This window comes from Eptatretus burgeri, chromosome 2 (assembly GCF_056783735.1).
Source record: "Eptatretus burgeri isolate ZD-2024b chromosome 2, Ebu_testis_v1, whole genome shotgun sequence".
Taxonomy (NCBI): domain Eukaryota; kingdom Metazoa; phylum Chordata; class Myxini; order Myxiniformes; family Myxinidae; genus Eptatretus; species Eptatretus burgeri.
Window position 1 is genome coordinate 19,755,640 of NC_140962.1, and position 18,051 is coordinate 19,773,690.

At 43.4% G+C, this 18,051-nt stretch overlaps 1 protein-coding gene across 6 annotated transcripts in view; it reads right to left on the reverse strand.

Moving 5' to 3' along the window:
* The window catches only part of LOC147031534 (adhesion G protein-coupled receptor L2-like), a 156,239-nt gene that overhangs the window by 80,981 nt on the left and 57,207 nt on the right, over positions 1–18,051 (reverse strand). For all 6 annotated transcript variants that reach the window (XM_085864628.1, XM_085864609.1, XM_085864619.1 and 3 more), the window contains 6 exons: positions 7,026–7,135; positions 6,074–6,883; positions 5,732–5,962; positions 5,171–5,274; positions 4,620–4,805; positions 4,354–4,392 (listed from right to left, as the gene is read on the reverse strand). In XM_085864628.1, the coding sequence (XP_085720754.1) occupies positions 4,354–4,392; positions 4,620–4,805; positions 5,171–5,274; positions 5,732–5,962; positions 6,074–6,883; positions 7,026–7,135 (1,480 nt within the window). The remainder of the gene's footprint in view (positions 1–4,353; positions 4,393–4,619; positions 4,806–5,170; positions 5,275–5,731; positions 5,963–6,073; positions 6,884–7,025; positions 7,136–18,051) is intronic.

Here is an 18,051-nt window from a genome sequence, read left to right on the forward strand (position 1 = left end):
ACCACTCCCCTCCTCCTCACTCGCCTTTCCATTGGACAGGAAACATTGTGCGACTCCATGTCTGCCCCCCATTGGACAGGCGCGCGGTAGGCGGGGTGCTCCCACTCCTCTGGACGGAGTCTCCAGCAGAGGCGTCTGTGGCTCCGCCCACCGCCTCACCTCTGACCGCATGTTTAATGGCGATCGCCTCGAGTCGGAGGCGGGGCGGGGAAGACGCCTACTCCCTGCCGATTGGCCACGGAGGGACGCCATGCCTACGCTAGACTCCACCCACGCACGCGCCTGAAGAATGCCACTGCGCCAGTTTCAGGTTGGGAGCAAGAATGGTGCCGTTGTTGTCACCATTGTTGTGTTGTTGTTGTTGTTGTTGTTGTTGGTGGTGGGATATCCTAATAACAATCGTAGCGCATTCACATTTAATTACCCATTAGACTCGGGAAAGGGCTATCTATAAAACACGTACTTATCGAGATAACTGAGCTAAAGGAACCTGAATGTTGAGTGCTATAGATTTCCAAGTTCGTAACAATATATTCACTGGCAATGACTACTAGATCATAATTGTGACATTTCACGTCAAGTGATGAAGCGGTTCGAGAGAAATACATATATTTTAAGATGTTTTGCTCAATCCAATATGGCTGCCAGACCATTGATTAATTATTTGTTAATACCCTGGTATCCCCAAGGCTTGGCGGAACATGTGGGTTAAGTTTCTCCTCGATCTGTCGAGCCGTTTTGGAGAACACGGTTTTAAAAATGTTATATTCTTCAAAAAAAAATCATAGTTGCCAAACTATGTAACCTATGATGTCATAGATGGAGAACTTTTTGTTCCTCATGGATAAGCAATCATACCTGTGAAGATTTGCCTCGATCCGTTGCGCCGTTTCGGAGAAGAAGATTTTTGAAGGTTTTTATGCTAAAAAAAACAATGTGGCTGCCAAACCACGTGACCGATGACATCATCAATTATTTCCCCCATGCAATTTAGCCCCAGATGACCATGAAAATTTTTCATTCTGATCGGACAAAGCGCTCGACGTTTGCAATTGTGACATCACAACGAAGCCACCTGTGACATCATCAAAAAAAAATCACATTTATTTCCCATGAGGAGTACTTGACACGTGGAAAGTTTCAATTTTTTTCCATGGAGCGGTTTTGGAGATAGAGAGGTCCAAAGTTTTTCCTTTTTTCCAACATGGCTGCCACACCACGTAACCTATCCATCCATCCATCCATCCATCCATTGGGACCATACTCTGTGCAGAGCGGTGGTGCTGCATAAGCAGTCTCCTTGGCTATTAGGTGCAATCCTGAACGGGTCGCCACTCCGACACAAAGTTGGAAAGAAATCAGAGAAAATTAGCACGGACGTACGTGCGCTCGTACAGACGGACAACACGAAAACATAATGCCACCGGTGACGTATGTCAGCAGAGGCGTAAAAAAAAACAAAACAAAGAATCTCCTGACGGGTACGCGAATACTCAGCTCGATCAATATCTTAACCAGCCTCATGGATGAGTTGTGAAAACAGGGATTGCATCCGGATGGGGTTGGTCTTGCATTCCACCGGAAAACATGATCTCCACGATCCTTTCAAAGCACCGTCATCTGCTTTTCAATAGGAATATCCACATCGAGTCCCTGTATTGCTGAGCAAAGCACTGAGAGGAAGCACAGCTTACTGGGAATATAAATAAATAAAGGTTTTCAATTGCATCGACATCTGCTAACCGCCATGTTGTGCTATTTTCAGCACGCCAATTTGAATGCAAATATTGAAAGAAAGAAAAAAGCTCACAAGGTGGTTTCGTTTAATAGCATCGAATGCTTTTGAGTGCTTCCAAATGTGAGCATTAGTTAGAGAGAATCTGTGCGTAATGCGTATTAACACCCCAAAACTGATTGGAGGGGAATTTATACATGTGAGACTGGTGAGTCTGGTAGGGTATTTTTTTTGCACTTCCTTGCGATGGTACGAAACACAAATTGAGTTACTGAGAGTCCGTGACGCAAGGATGACCAGAACAGCACTCGGTGGAGCACTTACCTCCGCCAGGATGAACATTTACCACCGATATATATTTAGCATCCCACTGATAGCCTGGATCTGGATTCGGACCTGAACCAAAATGAAATCGGCTCACTCTCGTCACCGACCCAAATCATCCACCAAGTTTTTTTCATAATCCGTTCACAACTGTTTGAGATAATCATGCTAGATATAGTTTTTATATCTCCATCAGTCAATGGTGAAGTATCACTTTAACAAGCTCAAATGAGCTAAGATCCTCGTGCTCTTAATGATGACGTCATAAAAACGAATATGACGTCATTGTGATGAATCAGGTTTGCGATAAATTATCTGTGCTAATGCCCTGCTTGATTCCCGCAAACAGAATTCAAAAAGCTTGCCTAGTTTCGGAGATAATTTTTTAGCCGATTTCCATTAGCGGAGATATTTTGACGTCATAACGTTTTTTTTCTCGGAGGAATTTTCAAAATCGGAGATGGTTACTGTCTGCGCAGGGTATTTTTACATATGTATGCCAAGTTTCAGGAAGTTTCGATGAAAACTGTAGGCTGTGAAACAAAAAAGTCCACAAGAAGAAGATGAAGAACAACAACGTGAGTAAGACTTGGAGATCCTCCACGAGGATATAAAAATTCTCCAATCCAGATCTTCACCAAAATCAAATCAATAATTATTATTCCTTGCCACACATCCAAACTGTCCACCAAGTTTCATCCGAATCCGTCCACAACTTTTTGAGATACCCTGCTATACATCATTTTTAGCCCAACCACTCAATGGTTCCCATCGTGTGCCACCTTTTTGGCTGCTGGTTGCATCATCGGTTAGGGGCGCGGCTATACCGCTGATGCAGTGCCCCGATTACCAGTATACTGGTGCTCATTTCACCAACCTCGGAAGGATGACAGGATGAGTCAACCCCCTGGTGTTAATTCAGCGGCCAACGGTGCGCGAACTCAGGACCCTAGGATCCCAAGCCACCACCTTAACCGCTAAGCCAACACCAGGCTCGCACTCAATGGTGAAGAATCACTTTAAAACTTCTCAGCTATGGATGAGGATCCGGATTTTCCCCAAAATCGAACCAATTCGTCCTTGTCACACACCCAACCTGTCCACCAAATTTCGTCCGAATCCGTCCACAACTCTTTGAGATATTCTGCTCACAAACAGACAGACAGACAAGAAGGCATCACACAAATGACGTCACTATCACCCTGACCTTTGACATATGTAGTCAAAAAACATTAGCAGCCTCACCTTTATCTTTCGGAATCCTCTGGTAAAGTTTGATGAAGATAGCTGAAAGTGTTCGCGAGATATTTCACTCACAGGAAATACCGAGCCGTGCTGTGCCGTGCCGTGCCGTAGCGATTCGTGCCGATACAAACGAGACGGACCGAGATATGATGAAAATTTTTTCATTTTCGTCAAAACAAGCAGACAGAAAGACAGGGCTGTGAAAACATAACCTCCGTCCACCTCTGGTGGTGGAGGTAAATTGCTTGAGAACGAATCACAAAGACCACTTGCTTCGTGCGACACAGATTAACTGCCAATCCTCTAAGACTTCCTGCAACAATAATGCCTCTGCCGCTCTTCGTGCCCACCAAGACCGATGGCAGCCAGCCATGAAAGTGGAGTAAATATGAACCACATGTCGTGGCACGAGATAATTTTGACTGAAGTACTGTATCAAGGTGAAAGAAAGTTATCTTTGTGAAAGAGAAACTCATTAGCACTTCTATTTTTTTTTTGCCTGATCTTCTTCAAGTATGAACATTAGTATATACTCTTTATCAATGTACGCCAGCTTCAGTGGCTTAAAGGTTTGACGGTCCGCTGTGAGTCTGGGAGGTCGGTGGCTTGACCGTCGGCCGAGTCAGACCAAAGGCATTAAAAATAGTACGTGCGTTAAATTAAATTATAGTAAAAAAAATTATAGTATATACATTAAAAATAGTAAAAAAAAATAGTACGTAAAAATAGTACGTACGAAACGTACTATTAAAAATAGTACGTTTCCTTGCTCGGCGTTCAGCATTTAAAAGGATAGAGCACAGACAAACAACCATAGGTTGGCCATAATAGCACAGGCTTTGATGGGCTTCATGGCCTCCTTCTGCATCGAAGTTCCTTGTAAAGGAACACATTACTGTAGTATAATATCTTCGGGTTTAATTGAAGGCATTTACAGCAACAAAATCGACAAAAGCAATTGAATTTGCACATTCGAGTAATTTTCAACAAAATAATCACTCCATGATGTGACATGTACCATGTGACTCGCATGTACGGCCGGGCAGTACCTTTATGTAGACACGGCATAGACGGTCCCGTTTCTGCAGCTGAATGAAGAGGAAATAAAAAGAGAAACGAAGAGAATAAGTGCAATATAACTATTAATCCGAGATGTCGAGCTGAAAAAAAAACAAATTGAGAACGATGACGTCGAGGAAGAAAAGCGATATCGGGATAGTGACCATAAGGTAGGATTCGGGCCAAAATCAGATGATGGTTGAGATTAGGAAATGGTGCTGCAGTGCGGAATCATGGAGCTTGCTTTAACGAATACCTTTCCCAGGCTGTGGGTTGCTGGGTCTCTGCTTCCTGGCCGAAGGCGCTGAAGTTGAGCGTCCAGGACATCCAGCAACTCTTGTAGCAAACGCATGGCAGCCGCCACATCACCCCCGGCAACCGGTGACCGGGTCCATTGAGCAAGCTCTCCAGCAAGGTCTGCCGCGTTCTTTCCCAGCTTAATCTGAAAGCGCCACCAAAACATGCTTGAAACGATTGAAAGTAACTGTAAGAGAAGATTGCATTAACTTCTGCCCTCACTTCCTCTTTAGCTTCACAAGAGCGTGTCATCCATAATACCTGGAACCCACATACTACATCGATTTGTCCATCGTCTACTAATGTCCTTGTAATTCATGCAAAATACACCACTCTTAAAGTATATGCACAAACTTCTCCATGAGCATTACATCAGTTTCTAAACGAAGAAACAAACAAACAAAAAAAAATCGTTCCAGTTCGACTCATTATTCCTGCCATTTGACAAAAGAAAATCCTGGATTTGCTATTTATAACTCCGTGTTCAGTGTCCCAATGGTGGAATCACACCTTGCGGGTGATATCAATGACCCATTGGGATGTGCAGTTGCTGAAATCTGGGCCCCGAGGAGCCCAGTGGCCAGGTCCAAGTAAACACTGGTAGATGACTGTACCTGGTGTCAAAAGTTGGGGTGGGGGGGGGGGAAGTAAAGGGGTAGGTGAGGGGCGGGATCTGAAACTGAGATCAAAGGACTAGCATCCATCAACATAACAAATGATTGTTAACCAGACGGCAGCTTGTTGTGTTTACACTCAAATTAATAATTCATTAAAGGTGTGCAAGTGCGTGTGTGTGTGTGTGTGTGTGTGTGTGTGTGTGTGTGTGTGTGTGTGTGTGTGTGTGTATGTGTGTGTGTGTGTGTGTGTGTGTGTGTGTGTGTGTGGTCATCTATATGAGTAAACGGGAAACCGAGGAAGAAGAATCAGCAAACTTTAGTGTTTTGGGGTCTTGTTCACAGATGGAAACGTAGGACAAGACCAGAATTAATCAAAACACAAAATTGGCAAACCAATTTGCATTAAAAAATTTTTTTTTAAGCATACAAGGTTTCCAAAGATAATGTAGCCTACCTAAGGTGCCAGCTGGGCAAGGCATTTTGGCTACTCCACCCTGGGGAGTACGTGGCCAGTATATTTGTCGTCGTTCTTCGGGTGGGCATGGCAAACGGGTGCCTTGCTCGGGCCCTGCTGGGAGCGAAGTCCACGAGAGTTCACCTTCCGAGGGCCAAGGACTGGGCAAACTTTGGGGCTTGTAGCTGATGGTCTCAGGAATGCGATGAAAAGGTGGGATCAAAGTTGGATCTGTGCACAGTCAGAAGTACCGGACTCACTTGTGAAGGGAATAACAGCAGGGCGGAACAGCCAGAATAACAGCAAAGTGTTCTGATGCAGTAAGGCAGGGTGACGGCTTACCTGCGGTTTCCGGAATTGGACTGAACTCCAGGCCATAGCGCAGGATGTGAAAATTGTTCCACACGTAAAGTGCAATATCACGAGGGTTGTATCCCACTGAAGCGATGTACCGGTAGGGGTTTGGGAAAGGGACAGAAATCCACGCTCCTTTCTCTTTTGCAGTGTCGTAAGCATACTCAATCCTGTTTTCCCCCGCTCCATTATCTCCACTTTCATCATCTTCATAAACGGAGCGAATGACGTACAAAACACCACATGCCACAAAAGCATTCGAGGCAGAGCGCTTGTCGTAACCCGTCGTCCATGTACCCTCAACAAGAAGTGTGTACGGGTTCAGGCGTGACACCACAAGTCGCCCGGCATTTTGTTCTGTTGCATATATAACCCACAAGCCGTTCTCATCGACTGCCAGATCCAAGTCCGACTTCCCACCCCAGCGATATGGTGACGTGTCGTGGTAATTTGCCGCCGGGATGACTGCTTCTCCACTTTTTACTCGGGAACGCAAGTCGTAGCGGACGACATTTCTCGTTCTTTCTTTGTTGAAGAACGCGGCACCATCATACACCACAAAACCCGTGCCGTCGACTCGGTGAGGCAGCTTGTAGTTAGTGGCGGGGCGTCCAGCAATAAAATCTTCAAGTGTTGCAAACTCGGTAATGCTATCGGTTCGATATGGAGTCCAAGGCATGTAGTAAACCCTATCAGTAGCTTGGAGCGGGTCTTTACACCAGGATCCTGCTTGTTGATCAGACTCAAAGAGGTGCTGGCCTAATGAAACCACTCGCAGTGTCCCTGGACAAAGAAAGACTGACAAGGGATAAGGATAGGGTAATGGTTTGACAGAAGTACAATGTTACAGCATGAATGGTGAGTTAATCAAGGGGAACAGTCGTGCATCAGACTCGATGTCGGGGCTGTTGCGGTTAATCGTGGGATGCTGGTCACTCACTGTATGGTACACACTCGTACTGAACCTCCAGGAATTTGTAGGTCCCAGGGCAGGGGTCAGGAAAAACATCAGTACCAGCCACCACCACACACTGTGTGCGGTTATTGCACCTAAAGCGGGAACGAGGGCAAAAGTGGTGGATTTAGGGCAAAGAATAGGAGGCAATTTAGAGAACAGTGAAGCAGGTGTGCTCGTGTGCAAACTCCAGGCAATGTTATATAATCTCATTGATGTGCAGTCATCTTTCATTTATATGTTTGCTTCGTGTGGAATTTTGCACGTGCCAACAGAGCAAGCTGCTACCGCAGTAGGTATCTCGTGTTTCACTGCTGATCACGATTACAATAATGACAGAACTGTGGAAGCAAATCTCTTCGTTGCGCGTATCACTTGCCAACATCACAACTACATTACCTTTTGTTTTACTGCCTGTTGATGCAATAATGAAAGAAAACGTTTCACCACATTGCAAAGATAATTTCACGTGGATTTCGGTGAATGCACACTTTGGTTTCGCAGACCCATGGATATCGAAACTGCAGTGACGCCTGCAGCTGTCACTGGGGAAACAACTTTAACAGGAAGCATGCTCAATTGATCCCCTCTTCACTGTGAATACTGTTTTACCACATTTGAAGTGCTTTGATGGTAAAACAAAGTGAAGGCGGCAGTGTACGCGTATCAGGAGAAAGCTTGCTCCGACGATAAAGTGGTATAAAATATTGACAAAAAGTTTTAAAAAAACAAAAAAAAACTTTGCGGTTCGAGCTCTCAACCTGGACCTTTGAGGCAAGTCACGTGGCCATAATCTGAAATTGCTAACTTAAAATACATTTCAACATTTCTGATACGAGCACGTGAAACTGTGCCGGCAGACACTACGCTTGTCAAAATAATATTTAGCCCACTGCTCCATCTCTATTCTCTTGCCTCATATATTGTAAATGAGAATAAATCCCCCAGGTGGATACACTTTGTACGTTGTTAATATTCGGTCTGATGCATTATATTTAGCTTAAAGTAAGATGTATATGGCCTCCCAGTGCAAATTAGGTACAAACATTAATACACAGTGGAGCCTACACTCTGTCGCATCAGCATATTGTCACCAAACATGCATTATTAATAAAGAGACAACACCATAACATGGTGTTACCAGTCATCACCATAGGACTATGCTATTATCAGAGCAACACACCATCAGAAAATAGTCACAACATGGCAAAATGACATTCTGACTCAACACCATCACCATGATGTCACTCAACAGCTGGCACAATAGCAACATGGCACGACCAAAAAGGCAGCACCACAGAATCAGGCCCTCGTGGTGGTGCGTCAACCCCAAACAGCCAGCATTTTCTATAAAATCCCACGACCAGCGCTTCACACACGGCTGCTGAGCGGTGCACTGCTGACTGTTTTTGCAAAAAGAAAAATAGCACCGCAAAGCGGGCGTAACCCCTCAGCTCCTTGATGCAAACCAATTTCAAGATGGTGGCCATATTGAAAATTGCAGCATGTCCATTTTCCAAAGGAACCTTCCTCTACCCAGCCCCAACACACACTGCAAAAATGGATTTAATCGGACAAGGCGTTCTCCTCGAAATCGATGGAAACCAAAAGTTGACAGACGCCCGGACGGACGCCGGACAATGCCTGTGACGACAATACCCCTTAGCTCAATTTGGGCTGAGTGATAAAAACCAACGTACATTTTTGTTGGAAAAAGGTCTTCAGGTCTGAAAGGATGGTGTAGACGTAGCATACTTGCCTATGAACTGTCCAGTTACGGTCAATTCCCGACCTGACTATGAACTGTTGGGATTGTTGCTTAACGGGCAGGGCATTGCATCACAAAATGTGCCGTCGTTCCTTTAATGGAAGATAAGCTTCATGTATTGTCTGCTACATTAGTTGGTGGACGTAAAAGATCCCACACAAAAAATTTAATGTAATTTTAAAAAATTGCAAAAATTAGGTGAGCCATCTCCGGCACCCGAAGAAAATTCTGCCACCTTCAGTAGAATGTCGTGCCGAGACGATGATTTTGGGTGCGTGTTTTTTGGGGGTTTGTTTTTTTTTGTTAAAATGTTTATTCCCAAACTGGATATTGGAATGTTGTCGCTTAAAAACACTTTTTCTGCTCAACGTCAGATTGACCAGCTGTATGCAGCGAGCACATTAAACGTCTGCCGATTGGACAAATGTAGCCAATCAGACTGTGCGGCTCTTTTGTGTTTAGCTTCTGCAATATGTTACTGAAAATACTTTTTATCTCCACAGTTTAAAAAAAAAAAATTTAAACACCGGAGAGGGGGGGGGGGTAGGGGAGGGTTCTGTTCGTCTGTTTGAAATTGGGTACGTCTGTCTGTCCATCCGTGATACTATCTCCTCCTAAATGTTGTGCAGAAATTCACCAAGCTTAGTAGTTACGATCAACACATGGCAAGAAAGTACAAGAGCCGTATCATTTTTTGGCCCCCTCCCCTAGGGTGAGGTCAAAAGGTCAAAACCCCCAAAAACATACAATTACAGGCACATTTTAAAACATTTTAATGACATTTTGTATATGCAATCAACATTGGGGGGGGGGGACGCATGAAATACATAACATTTTTTGGGGATTTGACCTCCTGTGCATGCCGAGAGGGTGGGGACTAAGGGTCACAGGGGTCAAAACATAAGATTTTTTTTTTTACTTAAAATTTGATCTTGGGTCATTCCTGGTGGAACTCTTTGCCATCTTTCAACCTTGCTTGAGGTGGGAAAAGTGGGGATTTGTGATGGCACACCATCGACTTTGATATATTGTTGTACACAGTGTCTAAGCACGTGGAGAGAGCAAGAACACGGAATACATCAGGACATCACAGAACGAAACTAGAACGGCACTCAGTGCAGACCATACCTCCGCCAGGCTGAACAGTTTACGTTTTGTATCGACTGATCGGCCGGATCTGGATGCGGGCCTGAACTCAAATCTATTCGGCTTGTTCTTGCTACCATCATCCACCTCGTTTTGTCCGAATCCGTTTACAACCTTTTTAGATATCCTGCTGATAGACAAACAGACAGACAGACAGACATGAAAACATAACCGCAGTCCACCCTTGGTTGCAGAGGTAAGGAAAAGTAGAATGAGGGGGAGGGGAGTGGGACACACCAACAGCGGGGTTGAGGGCAGAATAGAGGGAGACCTGGAGAAATAAGGAACGTGGGGAGGATTTTCTTTTTCTTTTGTAGACATGATGTCGGCTCGTAGAAGAGATCGACCAAATGGAAGGGAACAAAATGGAAAGTGGGTAACACCACCAGCAGAGAAGTGAGAGTGAGATTAAGGGGGGGGGGGGAGAAGGACACACGGGTGTGAACAAGCTGCACCCACTCTGAATGAAACACAGAAAGAAGACAAGAAGAAAAAGGTGAAAACAGAGATGAAACAGAAAAGGAACAACCCACAAGTACAAAATGAAAAGGGGTGTCAGAGGGGGGGGGGATCAAAAGAACATGGAAAAAGAGAGTGCCTGGAAATGAGGTCATTTGGGGTAGAAGAGATCATGAGTATGGATGGTGGATGACCCAAGGTAGTGGTGAACAGCTGGCTTGAAGCCCTGGAGGGAAGATTGAAATTGAAGAGACTGAGGAAGTTGGTTCCACAGGCAGAAAAAAACAAAAAGAGGAGAAATGAGTGAAAGTGAGCAGAAAGTCTGTATTTTGGGAGTTTCACCAAAAGGGGGTTACTGGAAGACCGCATGCACACTGCTAAGACCTGGAGGGGGGGGGGCAGAGCATGGAGCGGGACAGAGCATGGAAAGGGAAGAGGGTGCAAAACCAGAAAGGAAGCACTGGAAGACAAAGAGACCACCAACCTCTCTGTGATGTAAAGGTGACAGACCCAGAGACTTAGCTTCATTGCAGGAGATTCCAATGATTTTGAAGGCCTTGATATCCACAGTGTAAAGCTGAGCAAGGTGTGAGGGCAGGGAGCACAAGCTTGGAAGGAAAAGCAGATTTTATTTCTTTACAATCTATCAAGTGTGCTATCTGCTGTGTTGTTTTGCCAATGCAGTTTTGGATATCGAAGCAAGCCAGACAATTCAGTTTTGCAGATAAGAAGTTCTCTCTGCACAAAAAACATCTTAAAACAAAAAGATGAGATAGATGGTGAAATAATGACCTTGAAAGATAGGCCTAAACTTATTTATCATCCACTACTACTGCTAATTCAGAAATACAAAGATTACAATTACCCTCATGGACGTACAATGTATTGTCGCGTCTAAGTACACGTTAACGCGGAATTCCCCAGAGCCGGGACCTTATGGCCCGAGAAATGGTCCAAATGATCTTTCATAACACTGCGTTCGATTTTACTTTACTTTTACCATTCCCCAAGGTCACCCAAATGAGCCGAAACGACGGCAAACCCACGTGGGAAGTAGATGGCTGAAACATGCTCTTACCTTTGAAAGGATAATATTTTACAAAACGAAGCACAGGGAAGAGGGTCGACAAGACGCAATAATAACGGAACCAACCAAACGAGTCAAAAAGACACAAAGAGGAGAATGGGATATGCAAACTTATATACGGTACAATGAAGAAATAAACCATAAAACATAACCCACTGGGCACCACTATCACACTTGCACAACAAACAAGAATGCAGGTGGGACTTCCCTTTTCTTCACTGATCCACTGGTGTGTGCACAGGACTTGATGGTGTCCAGAAAAAGTCAAATGTCCGCGAGCCGGGCCAGCGATGAGTAGGCCTTCCACTGGGCCACATGGTCCCCTTTTTCCTTTTATCTCCAGGCCCTCTAAACCACAGGGTGATCCAGCTTGGGTCGAACCACACGAGGCTTATCCTCCAAGTGAGGTCTCGGTTTTCCTTGCACACCAGTCTCTCTTGGTGGACTCTCCAGTCTCCACTAATGTGCAAACTCGTGAACTCCTTCGTGTCCTCTCTCAGGCACTCACAAGCCTCTACGTGTGCTCTCACGTGGACTCCTTGGTCAGGACTCCGTTCTCTTCCTTCTCCTCGGCGGAGTCTTTCTATTGGGTCCCGCCCATGGGGGTGGCCCCTATAAAAAAATATATGTCAAAGTACAACTTTCCTTTCACTCTACAGTGCTACGTTAGTCAAGATGGCAGAGGGCAGCACAATGTTGGCGGTACTGTTAAATCAGCGTGCAGTTATTGAGTTGATAAACATGAAGATGAACCTGAAGATAACCAGTTCCTGCTCAATATTGTGACTGGAGATGACAGTTGTGTGCACCATTTCGATCCGAAGAGTAAGAGACAGTCAACAGAAGTAGTTCCACAAAGGATCACCAGAACCAAATAAATTCAAGTTACAAGAATCTTCCGAGAAAGTCATGCTTACGGCTTTTTGGGGACGTGAAGAAGATATTCCATTTGGAATCCATGTGAAAGGGTACCACCATCAACTCCGAGCGCTAAATTGAAACACTAAAGAAACTGAAAGCACCGATTTTGAGGGTTCGTCCTGACATGCAGATGGTTCTCTTCCAGCATGACAATGCACTGCCTCATCCGAGTGCACGAATGATTGAAGAAATTGGTTGCATCGGTTTCACCACCTCACAGCACCCGCTATGCAGCTCCAGACTTGGCTCAGTTGGATTATCATCTCTTCCCCAAATTTAAGGAACACCTTCGTGGAGAATATTTTTCTTCCAACCGTGATGTCAAGGCCGCTGTGATGCACAGTTCTATCATGACGGCATCACAAAACTACTTGTACATTGGCAGAATTGCATGGACCGCAGTGGTGATTATGGTGAGAAATAACTATGCAGCATGGTAGAATAATGATTGATGTTAGTATTTGTCTTTGTTTCATTTGAATATCTTCACCTGTTTTGGAGAAAAAGGATAGGAGGCATTACTTTTCAGCACGACCTCATATGTTAATGAAATTACCCTCGTCAAAGTATGACGTTTGAATGAAAATCATAAACTGTAAACGTTGATCCAATCCTCCATTTCAAATCGATTATTCGATTATAATCGATAAAAGTTATTACATTTTAATAACATTAGTTTTGCATTCTCGTAAGTAACAAGGACAAATGTGTCCAAGAGCAGCGTCCGAAAGGTTTTGTCGGATAAAAAAAAAAAAACATCAACTTCCGATATTTCGTCACGTGGCTTGATTAAGCCAATAGCGAGACCCGTCATAGTGTATTTACGTATTTACGATATATAGTGTATTTACGAAATTACAATACGATAAATGGAATAATCTTTAAATAGTGACGTGAACTTTTCGAAACTTTAAAGCAAATGTCCGAATATATTTAAAAGTTCATGATAGACGCTCTCAAAAGGAACCCTCAATGCGAGGATGTGTACAGATGTTTAGTATTTAAGGAGATCCGGATCGTGTATATAAAAGAGCCGAGTCCTAATATAGAGGTTTTGTCTTCACAAGAACAACAAGAAGAAGAACAACGCCGAGTGTTCTTCGAGCAGCTTTCGCTATGCGAGACGCTGCTAAAATTACAATGATTCTCTTTTCGTATATTTATGACCCATAAACGTAGCGTGATCATTTTTTTTTTATACATGTGGGTCCACACCTTGTTGTAAGCTCGTGACAATTAAATGGTAAAAGTAATATGTATGTACTCTGACTAATTTGATGTGCTTTGTTATGTCAAACGTACTGAACATAATTCGAAAGGGATCAAATGTTTTATCGTAAATAATACAAATAGTATCATGAACATGTAGACCTATTTATTTTACCAAAGCACAGGTAAATACGTACAAGGAAGTTCAATGTAGGAGGAGGTCATCAGGCCCATCTTGCCCGTGCATGTCTGTCAATATACATGTACCCTATGCCTGGTGTTGGCTCAATGGTTAGGGTGACAGGCTTGGGATCCGAGGGTCCTGAGTTCAAATCCTGCTCTCGTTTAATTATCACCAGGTGGGGTTGATTCAGCCTGTCATCCTTCCGAGGTAAGCAAAATAAGTACCAGCTTGCTGGGATGATTGATCCATTCGAGTATCTTGCGTCAGAGTGACGACCCATCTTAGGATTGCGCCCAATAGCCCATGAGACTGCTTCGGCAGCACCGACGCTCTGCACAGAGTATGATCCCAATGGATTTGGTTATGTGTACCCCTCTATCCCCAATGCTTCTAACTATTTAATTGCAGTTGACAACTATCTGCCATTTAAGCTGCCACTACCTTTCCAAAGACATCATTCTCCCTGGAAAGGTAGTAGTAGCAGCACAACTTTCACAAAATGTGGAGAACCCTGTCCGAAAAGCCCAAAATACACGTTATTTCACTTAACTAGAAAGTTCATAGAACACCTTACCCCACGCAGTGTTCGAGTGTAAATTAAATTGAAACAAGAAAATATTTTAAAGGTTGTAGAAAAGAAAAAAAATCCAGAAGTTTATTACCATTGATGCAGTGTGTTTTACACCACCTCATTTAACACATTACATTAATATTATTCGTGCTTGTCGTTTGGGTTATTTATAACGTCCTTAAAAACAGTAAGTTTCCTGTTCAGAATGATTTTCAACTTTGTTTGACTGCCAAGTGTAAATATATTATCTCACTCCTCTCTGCGCACCTGCACGACTGGGACAAATTCAGAACCAAAGTAGTGCTAAACTACAGGTTTGTTTTCCGATTCATGTTCAAAATACACCATTCAATTGAAATCAAGTTGTTCCTCCATCATAAACTGACCTTTGCGGGTGGACAGACGGATGGACAGACAGACAGACAGACAGACAGACAGACAGACAGAAGTGAACCTTTTGCTTCATGTGCGCGGGGTAACTAGACAAAAGTTTCACTCACATTTGAGATACAATTTCTCAATCGTAATCCTTTATCATACCTGATGTTATTTGAAAGATCACAGTTGACCCTTTATTTGCAAGATCTCAAAAACACACACACACACACACACACACACACACACACACACACACACACACACACACACACACACACACACACACACACACACACACACACACACACACACACACACACACACACACACACACACACACACACACCATTTGTATGGCACAAGCTACAGTGGTGCTGTCAAACGTCTGTTGATTCTTGCATTTTGCATAATAAAAGCAACATTGTTCACCCTAACACAAAAATAAAGAACGTTCTTCGTTTTGTGACGAGTTGAACTCTTTATGCCACATCAAGGATGTTTCTGGTCATTGTTCAGGCAAAAAGTATCTGTTTGTACTTGAACTGTATATGTAGGTAAAGTATGTTTCCATATTCACCTGTTAATATTTGCAGTGTCATTTTTCATTCTCTGTACACAATCTTCATCCAAAACAAAAGTAAACCCCCTTAGACAAAGGCACTAAAATATTGTGGTGATACTGCAGTAATTAGGCCAAAGGCTGCCACTCGAATTGATCGTTTTCAAAGAAAAGGAAAAACAAAAGGCTATAGCTTGCCTTCCAGGTGTGATGTGGACCGAGTAGACATGTGAGGTGTTCGATGGAAGAGGTGACAAGAAATTCAAAACAAACACATCATTCATTTTCTGTTGTAATTTCATGGTGTTGATTATTTTTTGTTTCAACCATTTTTACAGGAATGCTGTGGATTGTCCACATTGTTGGACCATTATCCTCATCTCCAAAGGTTAACACACCAAGAAAAGCCAATTGTATTTGCATCATCTTTAACATATCCAAATATATTTTAAAAACTAGAAGGGCACTCTGTAGAGCGCATACCTCCGCCACGTAATGCCTGATCGACGAGAACATATCGGGCCCAATACATTTTTGAAACATCATGCTATATATATCGTTTTTGGCCCTATCTCTCAATGGTGAATAATCCCTTAAAAATCCTAGGAGTCAGATCAGGACCCGAATCTTCACGAAAATCAAATGAGTTCATTCTTGTGACACACCAAACCTGCCAACAAAATTTCATCTGGATCCGTCCACAATATTTTGAGATATCCTGTATAGACAGACAGACAAACAGATAAACAGAAAGAGAGAGGGGTGAAAACATAACCTCCTTCACCTTCGGTGGCGGAGGTAACTAGAGAGTTCATAGAACGCGATACCCCGCACAGTGTTCAGGTATATACTTCAATTTTAATAAAATAATGATTTAAACACGTTAACTGCCAACTACGAGTATTCTCGTAGTCTACCAGTCGGCCATCTTTGATCAAATTTCAAAATAAAGTGAGGGGCACATGTACCGTGCTTGTGCCAAGTTTGAATAAAATGCGACCACGCATGTCTGAGAAATGGTTGGGGACACATTTAAGTAGCAAAATGGCCGCCAGTCGGCCATCTTGGATCTGATCTCAAAAAGAAAACGATGTGCTTATGTAAACCTTCATTCATTATCTCTGTGCCAAGTTTGAACAAGATGGTAAATGCATGTCCGAGAAATGGTTGAGGACGTGTTTAACATCTGGTTGTTATTTTTTACAACTAAAATGGCCGCCAGTCAGCCATCTTTGATCGCATCGTGAAACAAAATTATGTGCTTATGTATACCATCATGCGTTGTATTTTTGCCAAGTACGAATAAAATCGGTCCATACATCTGCAAGATATGGTTGCGGACGCACGCACGCACACATGGACACAAAAATTGAGACCAAATGCATAAGTCCTCGTTTCGGACTAAGTCCGCCGGAGGTTAATAATGGTGGAAACAAAGGTTCAATTGTAAAAATAGGTTCTGATTTGGGTATTAATTAGAGTGTTTGGTGGTGGAAACTATGACAGGGTTGAGTTTGAAAAAAATTCAATTCAAGCGATGAAGTGACACACACAAAAAAAAAACCTCACAAAAACTTGCACCGCATGAAACAGGTAGTCATTAAAGCAATGTCCATGTGTAAATATTGTGATGAACAATGAATAAGAGGTAAAATGTTGAAATGTGATTTAGTGATTATACGTGATTATACGTATAAGGGCATTAAAGTGTGACCCATTGATGTCCTTTGTGTTGGAAATTTTGGAACTACCATGGATAAGATGTGGGATTTTTGCCTCCATCTTGGACAGAAGAATAAATTTCAAATTGCCAGACTCACAACATGGCAAGGACAGGGATGGGGGCGGGGGCGGGGGAGACATGTGACGTTCCTGAGGTTGCCCTTCTGGCCACACATGCCCCTGCACTCAACAGGGGAAAGAGGGCAGTGGGGAAGCAGGGGAAGCTAGGAAAGATACGAGCACCAAGGGAGAACACTAAAGCAACTAACTTATTTTCTGCTTGTTACAAGGCCAATAAGGTGAACAAAACCCTTTTCTCTTGGTGCTCAGTCTCTAAAGGTGAAAAACTGTCTTAACGATCTGCTCACATGTGGGAGCATTCTTTGCAGACAATTTGGGGTTTCCCAGCCCCAAGGCACAGACTGAATGAGAACCTCGCTTGAACAACGTGGGTGAGCCTTCTCAAAAAAGATTCAGTAAACAGGAGTCCATCACCATTTTATTCACTTTAAAAGTTGCCTTTTCTGCAGATTCTGCCTTTCTGGATTTATGAGACTTTTGACAATCCAATTAACACCCATCCCCGTTGTTTAATTGCCCAGCTGCATTGACACTATGTCCATATAGCTACACAGGACATTACAGTAGTACACCACTGTGATTTTCAGTGACAGCCTGGACTTTTGTCAAGACAAACATCTCCCCCCCCCTCCAACAAGGAGATCGTGATGCTCACATACTTAGGACACCTCATAGAGAAGGTGGGGGAAGAGTCTTGAGTTTGCCTATCACGTTTGGTTGCAATTTCCCTACAACCAAAAGGGCAGTTAGTGAATTCAAAATAAAGAGGAATTACTGCATCGTAGTCCCAAGAAGAAAGACAGACATAACAATACACATGCACGCACACACACACACATGCACACAATGTACTGTTAAGTACTTACAAAAGCTAGTTTATTTGAACTTATCACCTTAAGTTATATATACCTGGTGTTGGCTTTAGG